This window comes from Asterias amurensis, chromosome 8 (genome assembly GCF_032118995.1).
Source record: "Asterias amurensis chromosome 8, ASM3211899v1".
Classification (NCBI taxonomy): Eukaryota; Metazoa; Echinodermata; class Asteroidea; order Forcipulatida; family Asteriidae; genus Asterias; species Asterias amurensis.
Window position 1 is genome coordinate 595,029 of NC_092655.1, and position 23,880 is coordinate 618,908.

Sequence of the window (23,880 nt, forward strand, 5' to 3'; positions counted from 1 at the left end):
TTTTATTATTGGAGGTTGCTTAAATTGATTAAATTCAACTTTTATTATTTGTTTAATAAGATATACTAACAAATTATCAAAACCAACATTAAAAGAAAATTAAAAAAAGTATTTTTTGCAAAATTTGAAATAAAATTCAAATAAGGCAGATGATATTTGACAATGTTTATTTTTACTTTTCAAAAGAAATTGCTTACAACAATTTTGCGCTATATTAAATATTAACCTGTGGCTATCTCATTCATTGTTATGTCTCAAAGACAATGCTATGTCTCCTAAAAAACAATGCCCCTGTCCTCTGGAGAGGAGTGGGTTTTAAACTTGTAGTGTACTGTCCAACGCACAAATCTATGCCAACAATTTTGATGAGAAAGTGACCTTTTCAAATATCCGTAAAACAGCAAATGTGATTTAAATCAATGGGTTGTATGAATAAAAAGTAGTATTTACTGACAAGTACCAGCAAAAAGTAAAAGCATAAACTTCCAAGTAGAAGCATTCAGTAAAAGCATCTTCTGAATTCTGTATGAATAAACCTATTCTTTTACTGCAAAGTATTCACTTAATGCTTTGGAGTAAATACTTCTGATATACCATGGCTGAATGGCTCTTTAACAAAAGGTTTCCTGTGTATTACAACTCCCATTCACGTCTACGTATGCGCTCACACACACACAGCTTAAGCAGCATTTGATTTAATAGAAACATAGAAATCTTCAAGTTAGCCATGAGTTTTTTTTTCTGACAACATTTTGATGAAGACGACTCATCTGGACACCCAGAATCAAAACGTTTTTGTTAAGGTTTTGCTATATAGAGAAGATGAGAGCTGGATATGAGCATAGCTATTTAATTTAAACTTAGAAGTTTTAATAGTAACACGAACAACAACATTCTAATGAAATGCATTTAACTGTTTAAACAATTACCTTTTCTGAGCCTAAATGACCGAGGCATTCATTTCTGAGCCGAAAAATTGCTTTATATCTTTAAAAAAGCTTGCTTTACTGATACAAAACGTTTTTTTTACAAATGGTTTTATTTTATCCTCAGCAAAAATATAAACAAACTTGTTTAAAAGCAGTTTGAGTTTATGTGCATTGTTTCTGTTGTGAAACACTGTGCATGTGTCTATTTAATATTTCAGTGATGTCTTTCATTTGGACTAAAACATTTATCCCTGTGAGGAACATTCATAAACACTCATTTCTTCAGATAAGCCTTTTACTTCTGTGTCCAAGGTAGCTCTGGAGCTACCTTGAAAAATTACCAGTACTTACTAGCATTTTGTAGTATTTTCTACTTTTTATTCATGTGAACGTAAGTAAGTGCTAAAAAGAAAAGGATTTACTTTTCATTAAAAGTAGATACTTTTAGCATTTTAGTAAATACTTTCCAGTAAAAGCTTTTACTTCCTTTTATTAGTATGGATGGTAGTAAACACTTGAAATTTTCAAGTAAAAGAAAATACTAGTTTTTATGCATATGACCCAATGTCTCAACATTCAACTTTGTAAAAAGAGCCGTTTTGGAGTTTAAAAGGGGTATTAAAATCGAAGCTTATACAGAGGACTCCCTTGGCCCTCATGAGATCAAAAAATGCGCAAATGCATAGTTAATACAGAGAGCGAAATCCTATAGCGAAGGCTGGCACCTTTTGCCTGTCATTTGAGATCCAAAAGATGCACAAATGCATGGCTGATATTATTAAGATAGCTCCATAATAATGTTTTTGCCCCTGCTTGACCCCCCCCCCCCCCATGAACATCAGGGGGCCATTGACTGATTCAAAAGAAACTTTTGCCCACACAGCATGAAGAGCTGATTGTACACTTTTAATAAGTATTCAGTGAATGTTTTCGATCAGCAACTTTGCATAGCAAGAATTTTAGACTGGACTTGTATTGTGCACATTGAATGCCAATATTGAGTACAACTGTAGCAAATCCTGATTTCTGAGATAGCCATTAAAACATTTTGTGTAGCATTTTGCTCTGCTATTCAATTATTACAAGGGAAATCGTTCACTGCTGGTGACTCCTTATATACTAGAGCCAGCTATTCTGACAATAATGAACCTTTGAGCTACAATGTAATTCTCTATTATGACATACATGAGGAGAGTAAAAGATTATATTTTTCCGTAATCACTTAAATTATTGATTACTATTTTAGAAGCAGCAAACATTTACATAATAGGTATATTACATATATAGGCAATTACAATACAGAAATGTACGTTACTAATTGCATTAGTAACATTATGTTAGTACTGTTTTAACCTTTGCAAGGTGTGGAGAAATAATAAGAAGATACTATAAATGCGGGTACAACCATGTGTAAATCTCTAATGGTGAGTGTTGGCTCTAAAAAGAGCCGGTTTAGTCTCGACGTTATAATACTCAGGCTTATGCATTTTTTATATCGAAAGCTGCTATAATATTTTCCAAGTTTTATTGCAATTATTTTTAAGAGTAGGATTTTGAATTAAAATAGTAAAAAAAATGTTGGGTCATTACCAGTGAACCAAGTCCAAGACTGAGAACGATTTTGGGACCTACATCACTGATACTGACTTAACCAAAAGTAACACTGATGTCACACTACATGCACTGTTAAACTGTCTGTACAAGCATGCAGGTCACCTTGATATAGACTGGTCCATCCGTAAGACAGGTATTGGTTTTACAGAACCAGTGATGTCATGGGATTCAATGCCTTCTACAGATACAATAATTTCATTGGATAGACGTGCAGTGCCGTACATGATAGCTTTCCAGGTGTTTTGATTGGTCCGAGGTGCTGTTTGGCAGCTGCACTTTCGGTCGTCTGCATGCAGCAGCGTATATTTGTTTGAATATTACATTACATGTATACATAGGATTTGACTCAGATCGTAATGTAAAACGAATGATAGGTCAATAAGTGCTTATAAAGAAAGGGATTAATGTAGGCTCAATGCAGATCTCTGATGAAATCTAGAGTCTTGAAGTGTGACGTCAGAGGTTCAGGCTAGTCACCTTACTGCCATGGTACACCACTGGATTTTTCGATGGCACCTGTGGATAGAAGTGCAGAGCTTTTTAATCGAACTCAAGCATTTCTATTGGCCTGGGTTTTGTAAACCCAGCAAATTGTTTAAATCTCATATAAATGTAGATGTACCGTATAAATCTAACCTGTGCAAAATTTATTTCAAAAGGTTCGTAGTGGTAGTGATGACCACCCTGGAAGAATTTAGAAAATACGCAATCTGAGAGTGATGCTTCTCGATTCAAATTGTGGGCATAAAAACTTATACAAAACAACAATACCTTAAAGTGGAATGCTTTACACTAAATCAGAAGCTGCTGTATAAGCTTCTAACCAAAAGTTGTTATATAATACCCAAGCAGATCCTTGCCATTTGATTGGAGGATTGTCCGTCATGTGATAGCAAATAAAAGTACCATTGCGCGCTGAGTCACTCACCGCGCAAATAATTCATGCACGATCTCCAAATTGCCGCGCATGCTGTACCAATCTTGCACTATAGGCATATAGCGCACACTACTCCTGTACTATTGTCAAATTGCGCAAGATATTCATGCTCAAATAGATAAGTCAATTGCATAAACCACAAACCATTCCTGCACGATCGGCAGTTACACAAACTATTCCTGAAAGATGGACTGATTGTGCACACAATTTTGCGCAAATCAATTCAACAAGAACACAACCACTTTAGTGCACGATCGGCTGTAAAAAAATTTGAGTTTCAGATTTGCGTTGGGGTGTTTTTCGATCTCTGATCGGTCTCCTAACACCACGTAAACTTGATTTCAAGTCTGAGAGTGCGGTCATTTCTCTGCATCAGCCATGCATAATTCCCCCGTAGATTTGCTACCCCGCTCTAACTCGCTCTATTGACATATGTTTGACCACGAGAGGGCACTGTTTCATCCAATAATATATCAGGACAACTAAACCGCACAATTGGAACCAAGTCTAAATATCACGCTGTTGTCAAAATATAGTCAGGATGCCCTGCGACACAGAGAAAAATGCACGCGAAATGCCGTTACGAAATAGCTGACTTCTGGGTACCAGTCGCTGCACACTATATGATACACAAAAAGATAGGTGATGCAGTGTGTTGGAACAGTGGTTTGTGTTGGTCTAGTGTTTTTTTTTGTCCGGGCGCGATATTTTTTGTCCGGGCGGACGACAAGTTTTTCCGGGCGCAGCATTTTTTGTCCGGACGCATTTGATAACAATGTTGGAAGTGGCGACGGGCCAAAAAACAGATCGACATTAAAAATATTTTAAAAAGCGTACGGCAGGAATAAAACCCCCTCCCCCAGCCTCGGTTTGTACGCTCATGAAAATGTTGAATATTGTGAACGGCCCCTTACTCGTTACCAAGATAGGTTTTATGCTAATAATTATTTTGAGAAATTACCAACTGTGTCCACTGCCTTTAAGACAACATAACAAACACACTTACTTCTCAAGCCTTGAAGGGTGTCCACGATCTCTGAAAAAGGGACAGTAAAACAGCATTCAATGAAACAATAACATAAACAAATGTATTTGTTAATAGTCAACAATACACTTCTGGTAATGAACAGCGTTTCATAAAAAGGTAGTTAGTCACTGAGGAAAGCGATACCGTGGGTGCTTGCTATGTGAACCAAAAACACCGGTAACCCCTACTTTTCGTCATGGGTTTCTGGGTCCTTTAATGCGCAATACCAATACTAAAACACAGGACCAATGGTTGATTGTCCCATCCAAAGGACAAAGCAATAATAATGGTGAAGGATCAAGGACAGGTGCCCTGACCGGGACTTGAACAAAGTAAAACAAATAGGGTATTATTAACTTTTAAATGTTTGGTGCTAGAGTTACTCCGCAGACATGTTTTTCCATTTCAATGCAGAATTTAAATTTCAAACCTTGACTACTCAAATGACCAAGAAAATAATGAGGTGTTCACATGCGAGGTTTTTTTGTTTGAGGTAAGAATTGTGCAATATAATTTGCAAATAATCTTTTGCTGTTTCTGCCGATGCACTTCAAATGTTTACTTACCACTAGATGACGGTCGATCCAGAGGGCGAAAGCTCCGACATTTATCAATCAGTTCTTTAAGTCCCTCATTTGTCACTGTTGAAGGAAAGGGTAATTTTTTCTTCTGCCTAACAAATTCCTCAATTTCCTTGGAATCTTTCCCTGGAGAAATAAATCAAATGTTTAAAGTCACCTGGAAATAGAATTTGTTTTTCTTCAAACATTGGAGTATATGTTTCTGAACAATAAAATATTTTTTTTAGTAATTGTTTTTAATGATTTATTTGTTTAAAAACAATAAATAAAGTTGTGTGGGGGGTGACTCCGCCATCCCTTTTGTGACGTCAATCGAGGCAAGGCAGACTTTGCCTCGATCGAACATCGACCACACGTACGTCCAAGTACATTCAAGTCCTAGTCGTGAGTTTGTACTAAGCTTGGGCGGTTCCAGAAATTTCGGACTCGGTTTCGGTTCCAACAAAAGGCTCGGTTCTGAGACATACCCGGTTCCATTCATTCAATAAAAAAACAGCGGTCTCAGTAGCTTGTATTCTCTACTAGTCACAAACAACACCCCGTGTGTAGTGCAGTACATGTACACTACATACATACTAAACTACGTCATGGAGTTTTTCCTCCACTCCATGCTATTACATGCACACACACACACACTCGCACTCGTGGTCGGTGACCGGGGGATTGGGGCCACTCCATTACAATTAGGGGAGAACAAAAACAGCTCTTAACATTTATCAAAGAAAGATGTTTATTAGAAAAACAAAATGAAAGAACAACGATATACAGTTAAGTTGGGCAAATCAGAAAGACAAATAACCAGTATTAGGAAAATAAACTTGCCAGATAAAAAACTTAAAACTGAATCAGGAAACATGATACTGTACAAAAACTACTTCCCCAAGCGTTTAATGGACTGCCCTTGGATGTGCTGATTGGATGGCAGATTTGTGGTTTTGGTACACATTGTTTTACACATACTGCAGGGCCCTTTTACGTTGTGTTGTTTACTTCTAAGATTTTGCGGAGATATCGGGGATGACGTCGTCTGAGCTGATCGTTGGCCCTTTTTGAATCGAACCCCAACGCCTCGGCTTTGGATTCGGCTCAGGCAAGCTTGTTTTTTTGCGTAAGCGTAAGTGCCAAGGGCTTCTCAGACGAGAGGACGGAGCCTGAGGCCAAATCCAAAGCCGAAGCTATGGTTTCTAAAAGGGTCTTAGTGCCGGACCATGGAGGAAAAGTTAGAGCCCCGCTGGACTGACTGCTAAATGTTTGCTTGTTTTATATTTATAACGGTTTCAATGAATTTTAATAAGAAATAATTTATAGTATTTTTTGTCAAAACAATTACAAGGATTTGAATTGACAGACAGAGAAAACACATACAATTTACACAGGGTCTTAAAAACACAATATTATCTTTATATAAATCTGATCTTGGGTTTCAAATGTCCGCAATAAGATTTACAAACTTATTTAATTAACTGTGTCCAGCCCTATCCTGATAAAATGGCCCAGGACTTAAATTGATACAAAGTTATACCTTCTTGTTAAATTTTCGCTTTGTATGCCGCCCAGGGAATAAGATTGGCCCCCAAACATGAATAAATTTGGCAAACATATACCGTAGCCGAGTTCATTGACTCTGGCGCACTGTAAGTCTTCACTGTCTGGCTGAGTGAGTGCGTTCGGTCGGGACTTGACTTACTATTATACTGAGTCTGGTTTGGGACCGGCGCCACCTGGCAGTTGGGGCTCGGTTTTTTTATAGGAACTGAGTAAGAACCGAGTCATGGGGCTCGGTTTTTGGATAAAAACCGAGTCATCTAAAGCCAGAACCGACAAAAGCGGGTACCCGGTTCCGCCGAAGACTGGAACCGCGGTTCCAGTTTTCAATTTGGAACCGGGTAGAACCGGGTAACCGAAGGCACCGCCCAAGCTTAGTTTGTACGTTTCGAAAAAGTTTTTTTCTTGCATTTTCCTGGCAATGTCGACCAGGTATATTGCTGCTGGATGCAGCAAAACAACTAAAGATGGTGTCAGTTTACAAAGTGGTCCGGTCCGACGTCTTTTCCAGCGCTGTGCAGCAAACACTTCGAGCCGTTGTGCTTTGAAAATCCGGAACACATTTTGACATGAAGAGAAAAGTTCTTTTCTAAAACATGACGCCATCCCAACATTTTTTCCAGCTAGTGGGGAAGTCGAAGAAGGTACCTGAAAGATTTGCCTAATTCAGGTATTGTTTCAACTTTGAGGGCACGTTTTTAGCTTGCGCCAAGCGTCACTATCTTGTGTTGGCACTGCATGCGATTCATTGTGCCTTGATTGACGTCACAAACAGCGCCGGGTCGGGCTTTTTTTCAAATTTGTAAATAACGTGGAAACTAATTTTGTTAAACCTTAGTTAATTGTTTATTCAATTGTTACATATTTTAGTGACAAAAGCTTTATTTTGACAAAATACCACTTCCAGGTGACTTTAAGAATATCACATCAAACTGATCTTCTTAGAAATTGTATACAAATGTTTTAAGGAAGGAGTTTCTTCTAATGAAACAGTAAGAAAGAATCAGATTCAATTGCTGATCTATATGAAGTGATGCGTCTAGGGAATAATTAATGCGATATCTGATGGCCGCTTTCCTAGCTTTTGACACTACACAAAATCTCTGTGTTGGACACAGAAACAATCCGGATAATGTGCACTGACCTTTTCACACTACAACTTTTCAACATGGAGACGACCCTGCCCGGGAGGTGAGTTGATAAATCTCTATCCGTGTCAAAGATTCCAACACGGATTGAAAGTTTTAGTGTGAACACCTCCGGGTTAATTTTTGATCCGTGTTGAGTGTGTACGCTTTATTTTGCGCCACCACGCAACGGCTCGCGCAGCTACGCGTCCTACTTCGATTCATGTAAGACCTTGCAGTGTGACACGGTTGCACAATATCCGCAATTGAAAAGTATACAAGTGTAACCAAAAAGCTGATTTTGCGCAGAGCCAGTGTGAAAGCGAAGCTGTTTGTATCCGTGTTGAAATGTTACCGAACCAACACGAACCCTATCCGGATAAGGTTCGACACTGATCGAAGGCTGATAGTGTCAAAAGGCCTAATGTCTTTGTTCTTCATACCACTTTATAAAAAGACTTGGAATATTACACAGTGTACATGGGCAAGTAGTCCCGTATCACAACCTCATAATATGGATGACCATACAGCCAGCAGTTGTTTTTTGAGGAACAGAAAGGTTGGGATGTGTGCAGAATATTTAATAAGGCGGAGGAGACTGTATTTCATATTGTCAGTTAGTGTGTAAATGGCCCAGACTGAGTACAAAGGAAGACACGACAAGTTGGCCAAGGTGATTGTGATTGATGAGGATCAGTGTCCGAAAATGGGTTGTCCGAAAATGGGTTGTCCGAGTCACTGCAAAATTGTACGACCATGTGCTGGAGAAAGTTGCAGAGACCGACGAGGTCAAGATCCTCTGGGACTTTAACATTCAGACTGATCATATAGAACATAGGTGTCCGGATGTTGTAGCCTTAGATAAGAAGAAGAAGTGTCATCTCATTGACATTTGGTAGCTCTAAAAGATCCAAAAGTACAAAAACCTTGCTGGGGAACTACGTTACATCAACACGAAATAGGGACAATGTGAGGATGTTTGTTGCAGAAGGCGGGTTTTTGGGAACAGTGAAGATCATGAGAAAAACCCTTGAGGTCTAGGTTAGGGGATGTAGTCCGACTCAAGGAATTACCGGCACAAAGGAAAATATTCTCTTTATTTCGCATGCTTTTATTGTTATTATTATAAAAACTTTCATGGTTATAAAACCATTTAAAAACTTGTTCATGGGATTTAAAGATGATGTTGAAAAAAAATATTCCTGAAGATTTTCTTCACAATCAAGATCATAATCATTTACCTTCGTATGGTCGGAGTCCAGTGGCAATTTCCCACATTATTATTCCATAACTGTAAAGAAATTGAAATAACAGATGACATGAATGAGAACCCCCATAACCAGCAACCTGCCGTCAGCCCACAGAATGCTATAATCCCAGACAAATAATACCAAACTATATGATAATTAGTGTTTTCACTACAATACTCGGCACTGCTTATATGTATCGCGACTGATACATACTTGCAACAACACTGTGTTTTAAGTTGAACACTAGAGTTTGCTTTGTGAATCTGCTTTTCTGAGAAAAACTAATGAATGTACTTCGGTGGCACATTTGGTGGTGTTGGGGGGGGGGGGTTGCTGTGTGACTCATTTTCCATTAACAATATTATAACTAACATGATCCGAATCTAGGTGATATAAGAGATATAACCAACTACTCTTTTGGTAATTCATGACGCCTGTACCTGTACACCTCCATGGGCGCATCTATGTCAAGTGGTTCATGCACAATGCGCTCAGGGCTAATGTAGCACTTGTGACTTCGCATCCTTCGTTCTGACATGAATACTGAAACATTAGCTTTGGCCATCTTCAAACCTGAAATCTTTAAATTGTGAAAATAATAAAACAGACATGGGTAAGAGCTAGGGGTATTGACAAGATAAGGGTGCCTCCATATTACGCCCTGTTTGGCCGGTGACTGGATTCATTGAATAATTGGACCTTCCAGTGATTTTCTCGTGGCCCGCACATCAATTGTTTCGTGGACTTGGCAATTGGGAATTTTTTGTGTGTGAAAACACTGGCTGTAATTAATTGTGCTTTTATAATTAAACCGTTTATAACCATTTGAGTTACCAGTCTCGTGGATGACTTATACAGCAGGGTCGCGACCATACATGTAGTCCTTTTACAACCAATCCCACGATGAAAATGAAGTCCACTGTCCAACATTTCATTTTATTTTATTTATTCTGTTGGAGTCAGTATACTCAAACCCAACAATCCACATAATAGTTTATGTGGATTATATAAACTGCTCACAAAAAGTAAGGAAACTTTTTTCAATCAAGTATATTTTTATCATTTGTTACTTTTTTTGTATTGAGTTATATATAGCTGAGGTGTTGCTCTTTAAAATGATACCACATTTGCAATGATTACATGTTGCTGAAATTGGCTACATGAATGACAATGAGGCAAAGTCACAAATCAAATGTGCCAAAATTACCGATACAGTCAAATAGGTAATGATCAATAATCAAACTGGTCAAGCTTCAGAACCATGAATGGTTTACACAAAGATTTGCACCAATGAGAACACCACACACAATTACCCCCATCTCTTAAAAAAACCACCTTGTTTGGGTATTTGCGAGACTCGTTACTGAGTTACTGAGTGGATTAAGATCAGTAAGTTGCCTTGCTTGCTTGAATCACAGTGTCAATTGTTTGTTACATTAACACAAAATTGCTAATTTTGGCACATTTGATTTGTTTCTCTGTCTCTTTCTCTCGCATCTGGCCAAGTCCAGCAACATGTCATCATTGCGAATGTGGTATCATTTTTAAGAGGAACACTTCAGCTTTGCACTGATACATAACTTAATACAAAGAGAGTAATAAATAATACAAATATATTTGGTTGAAAAAAGTTTCCTAACTTCTTGTGAGCAGTTTACATGGATTATGTGGGCTATTAATGGTGCCCCTGTGTCATATTCGAACCAGGGTTCTGCATATATATGCAAATGTCTATGTAAATTTGTTCATACTATAAATATTCATAGCTTGTGTGTACTATTTCATTGGTTGTCTGGTCTTTAGACTTCACTCAAGTGCCAATCCCGTGCCATTGCCAAAAAAACTATTGTTTTGTGGTGCTCTGCAATCCCAACCTGTTGTCGGGACCAACAACTATATACGGCCTGTTGCTTGTTTGCACGATATGCTGAGGGACCTCTCATATGAGAACGGGAGTTGAATCACTAGGTCACTATAGGTCCTAGAGGTGGAAGACTACATTTGTAGCTTACCCGTTCAGGTGGTGCCATGACCCGTTCACCATGATCTTCAAATACTCACATGGTTCATTGCTATGTACATGTATATGGCACCAGACTATTATAAATACAAGCCTCAGTTTAATCTAAAACAATATCGAAGGTGCTTAGGGCGCTTGATCAAAGAGAAACACGTTTTAAGTTTCTGCATACTACGAGGCCCATGTAGCACCTTCAGGTTCTACAAGGTGCTGCGGTGCACTGACATCCACTGCCAAACAAACACCTTGGAAAACCCCTTCTAGTAGTGTAACTGGGTTATTTTACATGCCTCAAACAATACACACAGCTTTAATTGTCAAGACCAGGACTCGAACCCACGCTCTGCTGATCGAAAACGCCAGAGCTTGAGTCCAGCGCTTGACCGCTCAGCAACAGTTTGACTATGAATTTTAAAGGAACACGTTGCCTTGGATCGGACGAGTTGGTCAAAACAAAAGCGTTTGTAACCGTTTTTTTTATATAATGCATATGGTTGGAAAGACGTTTTAAAAGTAGAATACAATGATCCACACAAGTTTGCCTCGAAATTGCATGGTTTTCCTTCTACTGTGCGAACCAACACGGTCGGCCATTTATGGGAGTCAAAATTTTGACCCCCATAAATGGCCGACGTGTTAGTCGACGAGGTAAAAGGAAAACCACGCAGTTTTGAGGCATGTTTGTGTGGATCAATGTATTCTACTTTTACAACATCTTTCTACCCATATGCATTTTATGAAAAACGGTTACAAACGCTTTTCAAAAACCAACTCGACCGATCCAAGGCAATGTGTTCCTTTAATTCAGTTAGTGAAAAAACTCAAAAGGCTAAATGACAGATCACCTTCACTTCCCACTTGGCATTGACGAGAAACCTGCGGCTTGCCAGATCACGGTGAACCATGGCTCGGTCCATGTTATGGATGCGATAAAGTCCGAGGGCGCCATCCAGAGCCATCTGAATGCGCATTTGAGATGTGAGCAGACTTGGGTCGGTGGTGTCTAGAACATGACGAAGGTTGCCCCGCTCCATATACTCCATAATGATCATAGGCTCTGGAATTAAAAAAAAATTAAATACGAACAGTACACAAAATTTCCAATTTCAGATGGTTCTTTTAAGTGAAGGGGAAGTAGATTAAATCCTTTTGCGTGTGTTTGTGTTTTTCAAAACAACTTGGCGCCAGGATTTCCAAAACTTTGCTCAAGTAGGGGGTTAATTTTTCAGTACTTAATAATGAAACCATGACTATAACCAAGTAAACACAACAAATGTTGTCATAATATGCAATATTATTGTGAATGTGAAACCTTACATGTAGCCGTGTGCAAGCAAATTATGTGATGAGACTATGTGTGACCACAAACAAAAATGTTGATGGTATTTTATGTATGTGCATCATCGTATTTTGTTTTAAAGACAGTGGACACTATTGGTAATTGTCAAAGACTAGCCTTCACAGTTGGTGTATCTCAACATATGCATAAAATAACAAACCTGTGAAAATTTGAGCTCAATCGGTCGTCAAAGTTGCGAGATAATAATGAAAGAAGAAAACACCCTTGTCACACGAAGTTGTGTGCGTTTAGATGGTTGATTTTAAGACCTCAAGTTCTAAACTTGAGGTCTTGAAATCAAATTCGTGGGAAATTACTTCTTTCTCAAAAACTATGTCACTTCAGAGGGAGCTGTTTCTCACAATGTTTTATACCACCAACCTCTCCCCATTACTTGTCACCAAGAAAGGTTTTATGCTAATAATTATTTTGAGTAATTACCAATAGTGTCCACTGCCTTTAAAGGATATATGCAAATAAATCAAAATAGTAGGCCCGGTGTCACAGGGATTTCTGTGTAGAGAATTCTAGGATTCCCACAGGGATTTCTGTGTAGAGAATTCTAGGATTCCCACACAATCTGCTTACATGTATCAGAAACATTTAGCTTGAGTCCATGTGCTTGATTGCTCAAGGGAATTAATTACGTAGCAATTGAAGATCTCACCTCTTGCGATACTACACACACCCCAAATGCGAACAACGTTCTTGGAGTCGAGGCGAATGAGATTTTTTATTTCTCGAAAGAGATAACCTTCTTTCAAATTCGATCTGCAAATATGAAATATTGAAGAAAAGGAAAAAATTAAGAATATAAAGGTTTTTTATTTCTTCTTTGAGCAGAAAATAATTGGTGAGCAAAGTTGGGTTACTATAGTATTATGACACACTGTGGAAGTATTTTTTGGTTTGTCCTCTTTCTGCTTTTCCTGGTTTGCTGGCACCAGGTTCATTGTTCTTCTTTTGTGATTTTTATGTTTGTTGTTGTTGTTGTTGTAATCTCCCCTTTAATTTTTTGGGTGGTTGTAAATAATATTCATAAATACCTAAGACAGTTTATCCATTCTGATTGGTCGAGAGGGAATCACTAGGGGGTGTTATAACGGATGATATTACACCAGTAAAAAGTGTTGAAACATGGGCGTGACACGCAAGCTTGCACCTGTGCTTATAAGACAGTTTCTTCATTCCTATTGGTCGAGAGCAACGGCTGAACCAACCGCGCCACATCACGCGATACACGCGACGCGCACAGCAATCTCCTTATAAGGAGATGTTTACCCGAGGGTCTTACCATTTCATAGCTGGAGGGGTGTTGTGTTGAAAGAAATAATTGAAAATTTTAAAATTTTGCATTTATTTTACTTTTTGACCAACAAGTGTTGATGTTTTTTGACCGAAAAGGTATTTATGAATGGGAATCAAAGTGTGTTGAATCGGTTTTCAACTAGTGGTTTAAACCCGCCGAGGCTTGGTTCTCGATAGTTTTCCTCGACTTCGTCTCAGTAAAATTATCAAGAACCAGGCCTCTCTGGGTTTAAACCACTAGTTGAAAACCTCTTCACCACACATTGATTCTCTTTATTTAATAATAATAGTAATTTATTTTTAATATAGCGTCTTACATAAAAACAATCTCAAAACGCTGTACAATATCTTTGTCTCTGTGTATTTTGTCCCGTTTCTATTTTTATATTTTTACACCTGTAGTTTATATTTATATTTATTGTTTGAAATTCTGTGTTTTTTTATCATTGTCTATTGATGCACACTGGAAGGCAATTATCATGTTTTTAATGTGATGTGAATAATAAATTGAATTAAATTGAATTGAAATTGAGATGAAGATAATTATTCACCATTATTAGCTCCTTTTCCGTTGATTGTATTATTAAATATAATTCACTAGGTTAAAGGCAGTGGACACTTGGTAATTGCTCAAAATAACTATTAGCATAAAATCTTACTTGGTAATGAGTAATGGGGAGAGGTTGGTAGTATAAAACATTATGAGAAACGGTTCCCTCTGAAGTGATGTAGTTTTCGAGAAAGAAGTAGTTTTCCGCGAATTTGATTGTGAGACCTCAGATTTAGAATTTGAGGTCTCGAAATCAAGCATCTGAAAGCACACAATTCGTGTGACCATGGTGCGACAAGGGTGTTTTTTTCTTTCATTAGTATCTCACGACCGATTGAGCTCAAATTTGTTTTACAGATTTGTTATTGTGTGCATATGTTGAGATACACGAAGTGAGAATCTGGTCTTTGACAATTACCAATAGTGTCCAGGGTCTTTTAAAATGTTCATTGGTGTTTACTATAGAAGTATTATATAGTTTGACCGTGTGTGTACTGAACCATCTGTGCATATTGAGGTAACATTTTGGTCTGGTTTACAAGCCGCTATATACCTCCCTATTTAAAACAGTTACGAAATATCTCCTTCATAACCAAAGCAGTGGTTATAGAGCATTGAACTTTTGCAAAGAATTTAAAAAAATAGTTGTTGCAAACAGCTACTTATACCAACTAAAAGGATCTTTGGTATAAATGCACAATAAACAGTTAATGGCCTAATGTACAAACATGGAATGGACCAACTAAAAAGGATGGGGGGGGGTAGTAGGAAAGAGAATTGTTTCGAACGGCTTGTACCCAACATCTTCCCTTACCCCCGTCCCCGTGTGTTGATTTATTGTTCATCCCTTGCCATACCCTTCTTTATAAATCTTCAGGGCGACCGTTTCCTTCATGTACGAAGCCTTGTAGACGAATCTCTCATCATCAGATAGCTCGAATGTTTTATTTTCTAGCTTGCGCATGTCAATTTCTTTGGGTCCACCATCTTGTCCAGGGTAAAAATTGTGTTCTGTACATTAAAAAAAGATAGACTGAGTAAAAAAACGTTAATGATTTTGGAATTAGTTTGGGTAATGAGTACATGACAATACTTTGACATTATGCGTGGGAGTTTACTTTGCTATACCTCCATGCTGCATCAAAGCACTGGATAAGGGTATTCAAAATGCAATCTGTAATAATCATCTCAATTTCCTTATTGATTGAAAACATTTTAAATGAATTAAGCAAAGACCACACCCTGCTGTTTTCGTTCAAGTAGGTCTTTGAGGTTTGTGTGAGTTATACATGTAGTACTCAAGTATCTGTGTACTTGGATTGATTACAAATACCAGGGGCGGATCCAGGAATTATTAAACCGGGGGGCACAACGGCGCAACAAGGATTTTTGATTAGAGGGTAAACCAAAAATGGGTGGGGTTCAGGGGGCGAAGCCCCCTGAAGCTCTGAGCTTTTGGCGTTCTGTTGGGTGAAAAACCATGCCTCCATGTGCCTAGAACCGAGAAATAGACACACTCTGATTGGAAATCAGATCCATATAAATCTTGTAAGTTTACTGGAAAAATGTCTGTAACATCGACGTTTAGGGTTCAGGGGCGAAGTGGTAGAAAAAAAACAATTTATAGGCATAGAATGAAAAAAAACCTCCATCCTGCTGCTGGGGGAAAAGACACTACACACACTTGAGTAAAATAGTTATAAAAAAAAAGTATTAAAACATTTTTCCCCCCTTTTTTTTCTTTTCTTCAAATTTTACCCGGGGGGCACGTGCCCCCTGGGCCCCCCCCCTGGATCCGCGCCTGAATACAAAGTGTCAAAGTGTGCCAAGTATTATGATATCGGATATGAGTACTCAAGTATGAGTCCTAACAACACTCTGGGCACAAAGGGGGGAGCCTGGTCAAGTTGGCATGACAGTTAAAGTCTAAAGGTAATAATGTAATGTTACCAGATTTTCCAGACGTTTTCCTTATTTCATCGATGATTTGTTGTTGACCTGTTTGTAAGAAAACAATGCAAATAATATACAAATGAGAATAACGAGATGTTTTGAGGAGCTTGGTCTTAATGTGGTGCAGAGTACAACTTTGCAACTGAGTTAAGAAGTTTTAAAGTTCTTTTTGAGGCAGTATATAGAAAGCAATTAAAGCAATGTGTGGAATTTGAAAGGACAAGAACTATTTCCCAGTTTTGTCATTATATTTAATCCCCATTAGACTTGTTGAGGTGTGGAGGACACTATATCCAGTACTGTTCAGTTTTCAGTCGTAAAGACAAATAATAACAAACACAATAGTGTTGAAAGCATAATGTGCCCACCGGTAGGCCTGGGCGAATTATTCGAATATCCTGTTAATGGCGAATAGGTTTTCCTATCCGTAACCGCGAATGCCTTTTTTTTCTTAACCGGATATCCGCATATAGGGCACGAATACCTATTTACAAACTGGATAATTCTGTAATTACAACCGAGTAACCGGATATTCTTTAATATCCGAATATCCGCGGACGTCGGGCGACAACTGATATGAATGTTTTGTCTAAATCCTTATGAAACTTCTATTAAGACAGCATAAAACAGCATATATTAAGTATTTAACCATGCTCACCTCCGTGAAGAGTTAAAACAATGACATTTCTGACGTAATTTGTTCAAAGATTACAAAAGTTTTCCTTCACGTAGAGTCAATCACGATCAAAAGAAAAAGCAAATCGCCATCTTTAAATTAGATCCGGTCATTTTTATGAATGAACCGAGTGACACTGTCTAAAACTAATATCAATCCGCTCATAAGATCTCATTCACAAACGAAGAGCGCCCTCTAGCGAAAAAAAATAATTATTTTTTAATTTTTTTTAATTTATTTTTTAAATAGCGCCCTCTAGCGGTGAAAAAACTATTCGAATATCCGGTTAATTTCGGATAGTTGGCCAGCAGTATCCGAATATCAAAATTTCACTATTCGCCCAGCACTACCCACCGGAGATCTCACAATAGCTTATGGAGAAAAGTCTGCCTGACCCGAGTAGATGTGATTCACAAGAATTCTCATCCTTCCTAGTTCAGGAGTTTCACTTCCTTGGGTATAAAAGGTCGACAGGAAAAGATTTTAAGAAAAGTTTTTACCGAACAGAACACCAATCTGTATTCTTGTGTATACCCCCCCCCCCTAAAGTTAAGCTAAGAACCTACTGACTAGGCCTGGGCGAATTATTCGAATATCCGGTTAATGGCGAATAGGTTTTCCTATCCGTAACCGCGAATGCCTTTTTTTTTCTTAACCGGATATCCGCATAGGGCGCGAATACCTATTTACAAACCGGATATTTCTGTAATTACAACCGAGTAACCGGATATTCTTTAATATCCGAATATCTGCGGACGTCGGGCGACAACTGACATGAATGTTTTCTCTGAATTCTTATGAAACTTCTATTAAAACAGCATAAAACAGCATATATTAAGTATTTAACCATGCTCACCTCCGTGAAGAGTTAAAACAATGACATTTCTGACGTAATTTGTTCAAAGATTACAAAAGTTTTCCTTCACGTAGCGTCAATCACGATCAAAAGAAAAAGCAAATCGCCATCTTTAAATTAGATCCGGTCATTTTTATTAATGAACCGAGTGACACTGTCTAAAACTTATATCAATCCGCCCACATGATCTCATTCACAAACTAACAGTGCCCTCTAGCGGCAAAAAAAAATATTTTTATTATTTTTTATTTTTTATTTTTTATTAAATAGCGCCCTCTAGCGGCGAAAAAACTATTCGAGTATCCGGTTAATTTTGGATAGTTGGCCAGCGGTATCCGAATAACAAAATTTCACTATTCGCCCAGCACTACTACTGACGTACCCGATTGTAGTCCTTCGAGTTGTTGTGTGATTTGAAGAAGATATTTCAGATCTTCCGCATGGTCTTCTTCATCTTGTTTAATGCGAGTGAACGCCTCCTCTCCTATCTGCACAACCACAAGAAACTGAAAATCGCCCACGTTGTTATCCAACTGCTCACTGAAATCGGTGAACCGTTTTCCAATTGAATTTACATTTAGTAACTTCTTGAAGAAGGATTTATTTGTAAGTGTGGCAAGGAAATCTTGAATATTCTGAACAAGTGCCAGCAGACTCTCCACTGCTGCTTTCCCCGGACCCATACTGTTCATTTTGTTGTTCTCATCGATGGTGGTGAGTTTCTCGATGGCTGGTGTAAATTTTGCAATCCGCCCTTTAAGAGTCTCACTACGATGCTTAAAGGACTGCACTTTCTCCACGGTGGTGTATATCTCCTTGATCACATTAAGGACCATACTAGCTGGCTCAATTATGTCAACCATTCTGATGATAAATTCTTACTTTCTCTGAGATGGAAACTGCAAAAGGGAAGAGAATTGTAAACAACAATGGGTTAGAATCGTAGTTTGTGGCATGCATGGTTTTGCAGTCAAACGTACTGCACTAAAGGTCTTAGTATTTTTTATTAGTGGAGTGTGATGGATTAGTTGGGCCTAATGGCTCTGCTAATGGCCACTTGTTAGCAGTGAATCTTTGCTTGAATGTACTCCATGCTATACAAAGGCAGTCTTTGCTTAAGAGGACAATTGTAATCATAAGCGCCAAATTCGGCAATAAGCAGATCCAGGAAGTTGGGCCCTGGTCTCTTGTCCGTATGAGCAAGACACTAAATCACTAATATTTTGTTGTTCGGAAGGGAGGTAAAGGTAGGTTCCGCTTTTGGATTGTCCTCACAAAATACTCAGGTGAAGAGTACCTTGCTCCTGGCTAGCCTCCATGGCATTCTTTACAGCTGGGAGGAATCTTGGGGGAATGTACTGGCTGTGGTTAGATGCAACTTCTAGATGTGTCTTCTTCGTGCAGTACCTCCTGGCTAGCCTCCATGGCATTCTTTACAGCTCAGAGCACTCTGGGGGAATGTACTGGCTGTCGAAAGATGCAACACTGCTATATTTCTAATGTGTCTTCTTCATGCAGTACCCCCTTGCTCCTGGCTAGCCTCAATGGCATTTTTTACAGCTCAGAGCACTCTTTACAGCTGGGAGGAATCTTGGGGGAATAGTAATTTTAGTAATTTTTACAAGACGTGTTAGTTATGGTGCAGGCTGTCATCTCTCAGTGTAGTCATGGTGTGGTGAATGCACTCGTCTCAGCAAAGATGTACCTTTCCCCTGATCCTACCATCCCATGGACAGAGAAGGGTTAAAAAGGTCTGAATACATGCATTCTTTTAATAACCAAAAGAGAATCATCCTTTTAAAGTCAAAATACAGAGTTTGTTCTTTGCTGTGGGATAATTTGTTCCTTTTGCACCGGCCAGCCTTCATGACAGATGCAAGTGTGGCATCCATCAAACAGTTCAGTGTACCTTTATCAACTCTTGCTCCATTCTCCAGAAGACGATCAGAGCATACTGATCGAAATGTCCAGTTAATCCAACGGTTCTTTTCAGAACCACCCCAACTCATATAGAGAAAGTCATTACATGGTGTTACCGCAAACTCTTCTATATATCTTATTTCCACCATGCAAAATTTCAAATCCGACTTGCTCTATGTCATTTTTGTCTTTCAGATGGCTGCGATGGATGTCCATCATATCTAGTTCTGGCAAGCTTGTGAAGTATTCAAACCATCCATACAGTTGGGATGTCCCACTACAAGGATGGGGAAGATCAACAGATGTACTGGACAGGGATCTTGACTTCTCCTCATCTTCTCCAGACACAGGTAAGGTAGTTTACTGAATTTAGTGATTCATTTTTATAATTGTGTTTCATCAAGGGTGTTGAGGGCTATAGTCAAACTTGCTTCTTGGGTAGCCCCCACAAACTAATCAAACCTCTAGGGTACCACTTATTTAACCAGGCCTTTGAAAATTTACATCAAGTTGATCAAAATAAAGCATTTTGATGTCGTCACAGCATTTTGAAAATTAATGTTTCTTTATTTGTCTAAGGCCGACCATTAAACCCCTTTGTGCTCATGAAATGGCAATTCAACTACATGTAGTTTCAGATTAAAATTTTACCCCACACTACCCCACAACTCAGAACATTTCTGAATGAAAGTAGACCGCTTACCCAACAGATCACTGTGAGATAGAAAATACAGCAGTCGGAAGATCAGACGATCAAACAATAGCCAGCAGGGTGGATATGTGCGCATTACAAGTCTTATTATTATTATTATTATTATTATTATTATTATCTTGTACTGCAATGAGTGCTCTGATGTGATCTAATGGCAAGGATTTCCTGTACTGTATCCGGTGGGAAAAAATTTGGTGCGTCACACTTGGGCAACAGTGCATGAAATGAAAGAACAGAAGAAAAAAAAATATATATATATACCATTGAATACGGGAATCGTGTGTGGGTGATGTTAAGAAATCGGGACAAAAGTACATGCACATTCTGAACGAGTATGTGGTGCTGCCTTTGAAGTCTTTTGACAATACTTTTGTTACCTTGGCTTTGTAAGCGTACTGACTCGGGGTTTGATATATCAGGGGAGTGTGGGTTTGGGTCCTAGTGTAGGCCCAATTTCATGGCCCTGTTTGCCAAAATCAATTTTTGCCTGGGGAATTTATTTGGTTCATTTTGGAGGCTCTAGGTTTAAATTATCTTCTGATGGCTGATGTAGCTTTCTTTTTATTATTGGAGGTTGCTTAAATTGATTAAATTCAACTTTTATTATTTGTTTAATAAGATATACTAACGAATTATCAAAACCAACATAAAAAAAAAAATTGAAATAAAATTGAAATAAGGCAGATGATATTTGACAATGTTTATTTTTACTTTTCAAAAGAAATTGCTTACAACAATTTTGCGCTATAATAAATATTAACCTGTGGCTATCTCATTCATTGTTATGTCTTAAAGACAATGCTATGTCTCCTAAAAAACAATGCCCCTGTCCTCTGGAGAGGAGTGGGTTTTAAACTTGTAGTGTACTGTCCAACGCACAAATCTATGCCAACAATTTTGATGAGAAAGTGACCTTTTCAAATATCCGTAAAACAGCAAATGTGATTTAAATCAATGTCTCAACATTCAACTTTGTAAAAAGGGCTTTCTTTTTGGTTAAAAGTGTTATTAATATCGAAATACAGACGATTATATGGTCCATCTTTACTGTGTAGCTTTGTTTTTTTATACCCATTATAGGTCATGTGATCTCATGTAAACAATGGCAGCGCAATCGGTCTATAACACTACAGAAATAATTACGTTCATATCGCTACACTAAAAAAAATTGCTTATATTTTCTGATTCTGAACATGTCTATAAACAGCAAATGTTAATTATTCCAATAAATGTTAATTATTACCAAGTACCACGTTTTAATTATTATTATTATTTTAACCCGAGATAGTCAAAAGACTAAATGGATAAGTTTGGATAAGTTTGAAATTTTTTTCAAAATTACTACCTTTTCTAATGCCACACATCATGCACATAATGGATTTTTAATGGGCAGGCGTGGATCCAGGGGGGGGGGGGCAGGGGGCACGTTCCCCCCCCCTTCCCTCAAGGTGGTTTCGGCCCCTGGACCCCCACCAGGGCTTCGCCCCTGGACCCCACCCCTTAAATATCTTTGAGCAAAAATCAAAGTATTATGACTACAAAGTTGTGCCCCCCGGTTAAACAAATCCTGAATCCGCGCCTGATGGGGGACCATTTGGATGCTAGGTGGCAGCAGACTTACCAGGTAAATCCATTGTTCTAGCAATGTGTGCATAATTTTGTCAAGAAAACATATAAAAATAGGAGGAACCCAAAATAATTATAACGATATATGACCCCATAGCAAAGGTTGACTCCCTTGCCCCTCATGAGATCAAAAAATGCACATTATGCATAGATAATACAATAAATATATTCTATGTCTTTGCCCCCTGGTTGCCCCCCTCCCCTAATAAACAAAAATCTGCACGCCACTAACTGTGATATTCAAAGGACAATTTTACCCACTCGGGATTAAGGCTATAGGTACACCTCTATATACTAAGTATAACACCATTTAGACTAGAGAATGCTATTCTGAAAATAATGAACCTCTTACCTACAATATACAATACATATTCTCTATTATGACATCCATGTATATGAATGGAGTATCAGGATCATATTTTCAATAATCAGTTAATACACTGATTGGATCTATAAGATAATTTTAGTAATTACTATTTTAGATGCAGCAAATAGCGACATGTATACATAAGTAAGCAATTACAATACAGAAAAAACTACGCTCATTATTTAACTACTGATGCATACTAACAGCTTATAATTTCTGAATTTTCCTAACATTAGCTAATTACAATGTAACAGCAAACAGTAAAATGTTAATTATTCCCGTATTTTAATTATTACCCCAAAAAACTCAAACGTTTTGACAAATGTTTCAAAATTAAAACACACAAAATACTTTTTCTAACGCCACATATCATGCACAAATTGATTTTTTTGGGGGGAAATTTGGGATGTTATGTGGCAGCAGACTTATCAGAGAAATCCATTGTTCCCAGCCTATGTGCGCATAATATTAATATTGTCAAAAAAAAAAAAAATAAGGAGGAACTTAATTACAAATCATTAAAAGCTTTACAAATCTCTGAGAGAGCATCGCAGTTAACGGACCTTTATTCTGTACCACATATAGTGGACATGTGACCCTATAGCGAAGGCTGGCACCTTTTGCCTGTCATTTGAGATCCAAAAGATGCACAAATGCATGGCTGATATTACTAAGATAGCTCCATAATAATGTCTTTGCCCCGCTTGACCCCCCCCCCCCCCCATGAACATCAGGGGGCCATTGACTGATTCAAAAGAAACTTTTGCCCACACAGCATGAAGAGCTGATTGTACACTTTTAATAAGTATTGTGCACATTGAATGCCAATATTGAGTACAACTGTAGCAAATCCTGATTTCTGAGATAGCCATTAAAACATTTTGTGTAGCATTTTGCTCTGCTATTCAATTATTACAAGGGAAATCGTTCACTGCTGGTGACTCCTTATACTAGAGCCAGCTATTCTGACAATAATGAACCTCTGAGCTACAATGTAATTCTCTATTATGACATACATGAGGAGAGTAAAAGATTATATTTTTCTGTAATCACTTAAATTATTGATTACTATTTTAGAAGCAGCAAACATTTACATAATATGTATATTACATATATAGGCAATTACAATACAGAAATGTACGTTACTAATTGCATTAGTAACATTATGTTAGTACTGTTTGAAGCTTTGCAAGGTGTGGAGAAATAATTAGAAGACACTATAAATGCGGGTACATGTACAACCATGTTTAAATCTCTAATGGTGAGTGTTGGCTCTAAAAAGAGCCGGTTTAGTATCGACGTTATGATACTCAGCGTTTTTTATGTCGAAAGCTTCTATAATATTTTCCAAGTTTTATTGCTATTATTTTGAGAGTAGGATTTTGAATAAAAATAGTTGATTTTTTTGGGGGGTCATTACAAGACTGAGAACGATTTTGGGACCTACATCACTGATACTGACATAACCAAAAGTAACAATGATGTCACACTACATGCACTGTTAAACTGTCTGTACAAGCATGCAGGTCACCTTATAGACTGG

The 23,880-nt window shown here is 38.0% G+C and overlaps 2 protein-coding genes across 5 annotated transcripts in view; one reads left to right on the forward strand and one right to left on the reverse strand.

The window, feature by feature from the left end:
• The window catches only part of LOC139941184 (uncharacterized), a 60,059-nt gene that overhangs the window by 1,368 nt on the left and 34,811 nt on the right, over positions 1 to 23,880 (forward strand). For 2 of the 4 annotated variants that reach the window (XR_011786552.1, XR_011786553.1), the window contains exon 2: positions 19,828 to 19,982. The exons of the other annotated variants lie outside the window; for them this stretch is intronic. The gene's annotated coding sequence lies outside the window, so the exon portion shown is untranslated. The remainder of the gene's footprint in view (positions 1 to 19,827; positions 19,983 to 23,880) is intronic. 4 annotated transcript variants of the gene reach the window in all.
• LOC139941178 (mixed lineage kinase domain-like protein) lies at positions 151 to 20,474 on the reverse strand. Its single transcript, XM_071937641.1, has 11 exons — positions 20,336 to 20,474; positions 18,095 to 18,611; positions 16,178 to 16,225; positions 15,085 to 15,238; positions 13,037 to 13,140; positions 11,876 to 12,087; positions 9,451 to 9,590; positions 9,002 to 9,051; positions 5,074 to 5,214; positions 4,487 to 4,516; positions 151 to 3,059 (listed from the first exon to the last, which is right to left on the reverse strand). The coding sequence occupies exons 2-11, from the start codon at positions 18,573 to 18,575 to the stop codon at positions 3,022 to 3,024; spliced, it is 1,398 nt and encodes a 465-aa protein (XP_071793742.1). The 5' UTR covers positions 18,576 to 18,611; positions 20,336 to 20,474; the 3' UTR covers positions 151 to 3,021.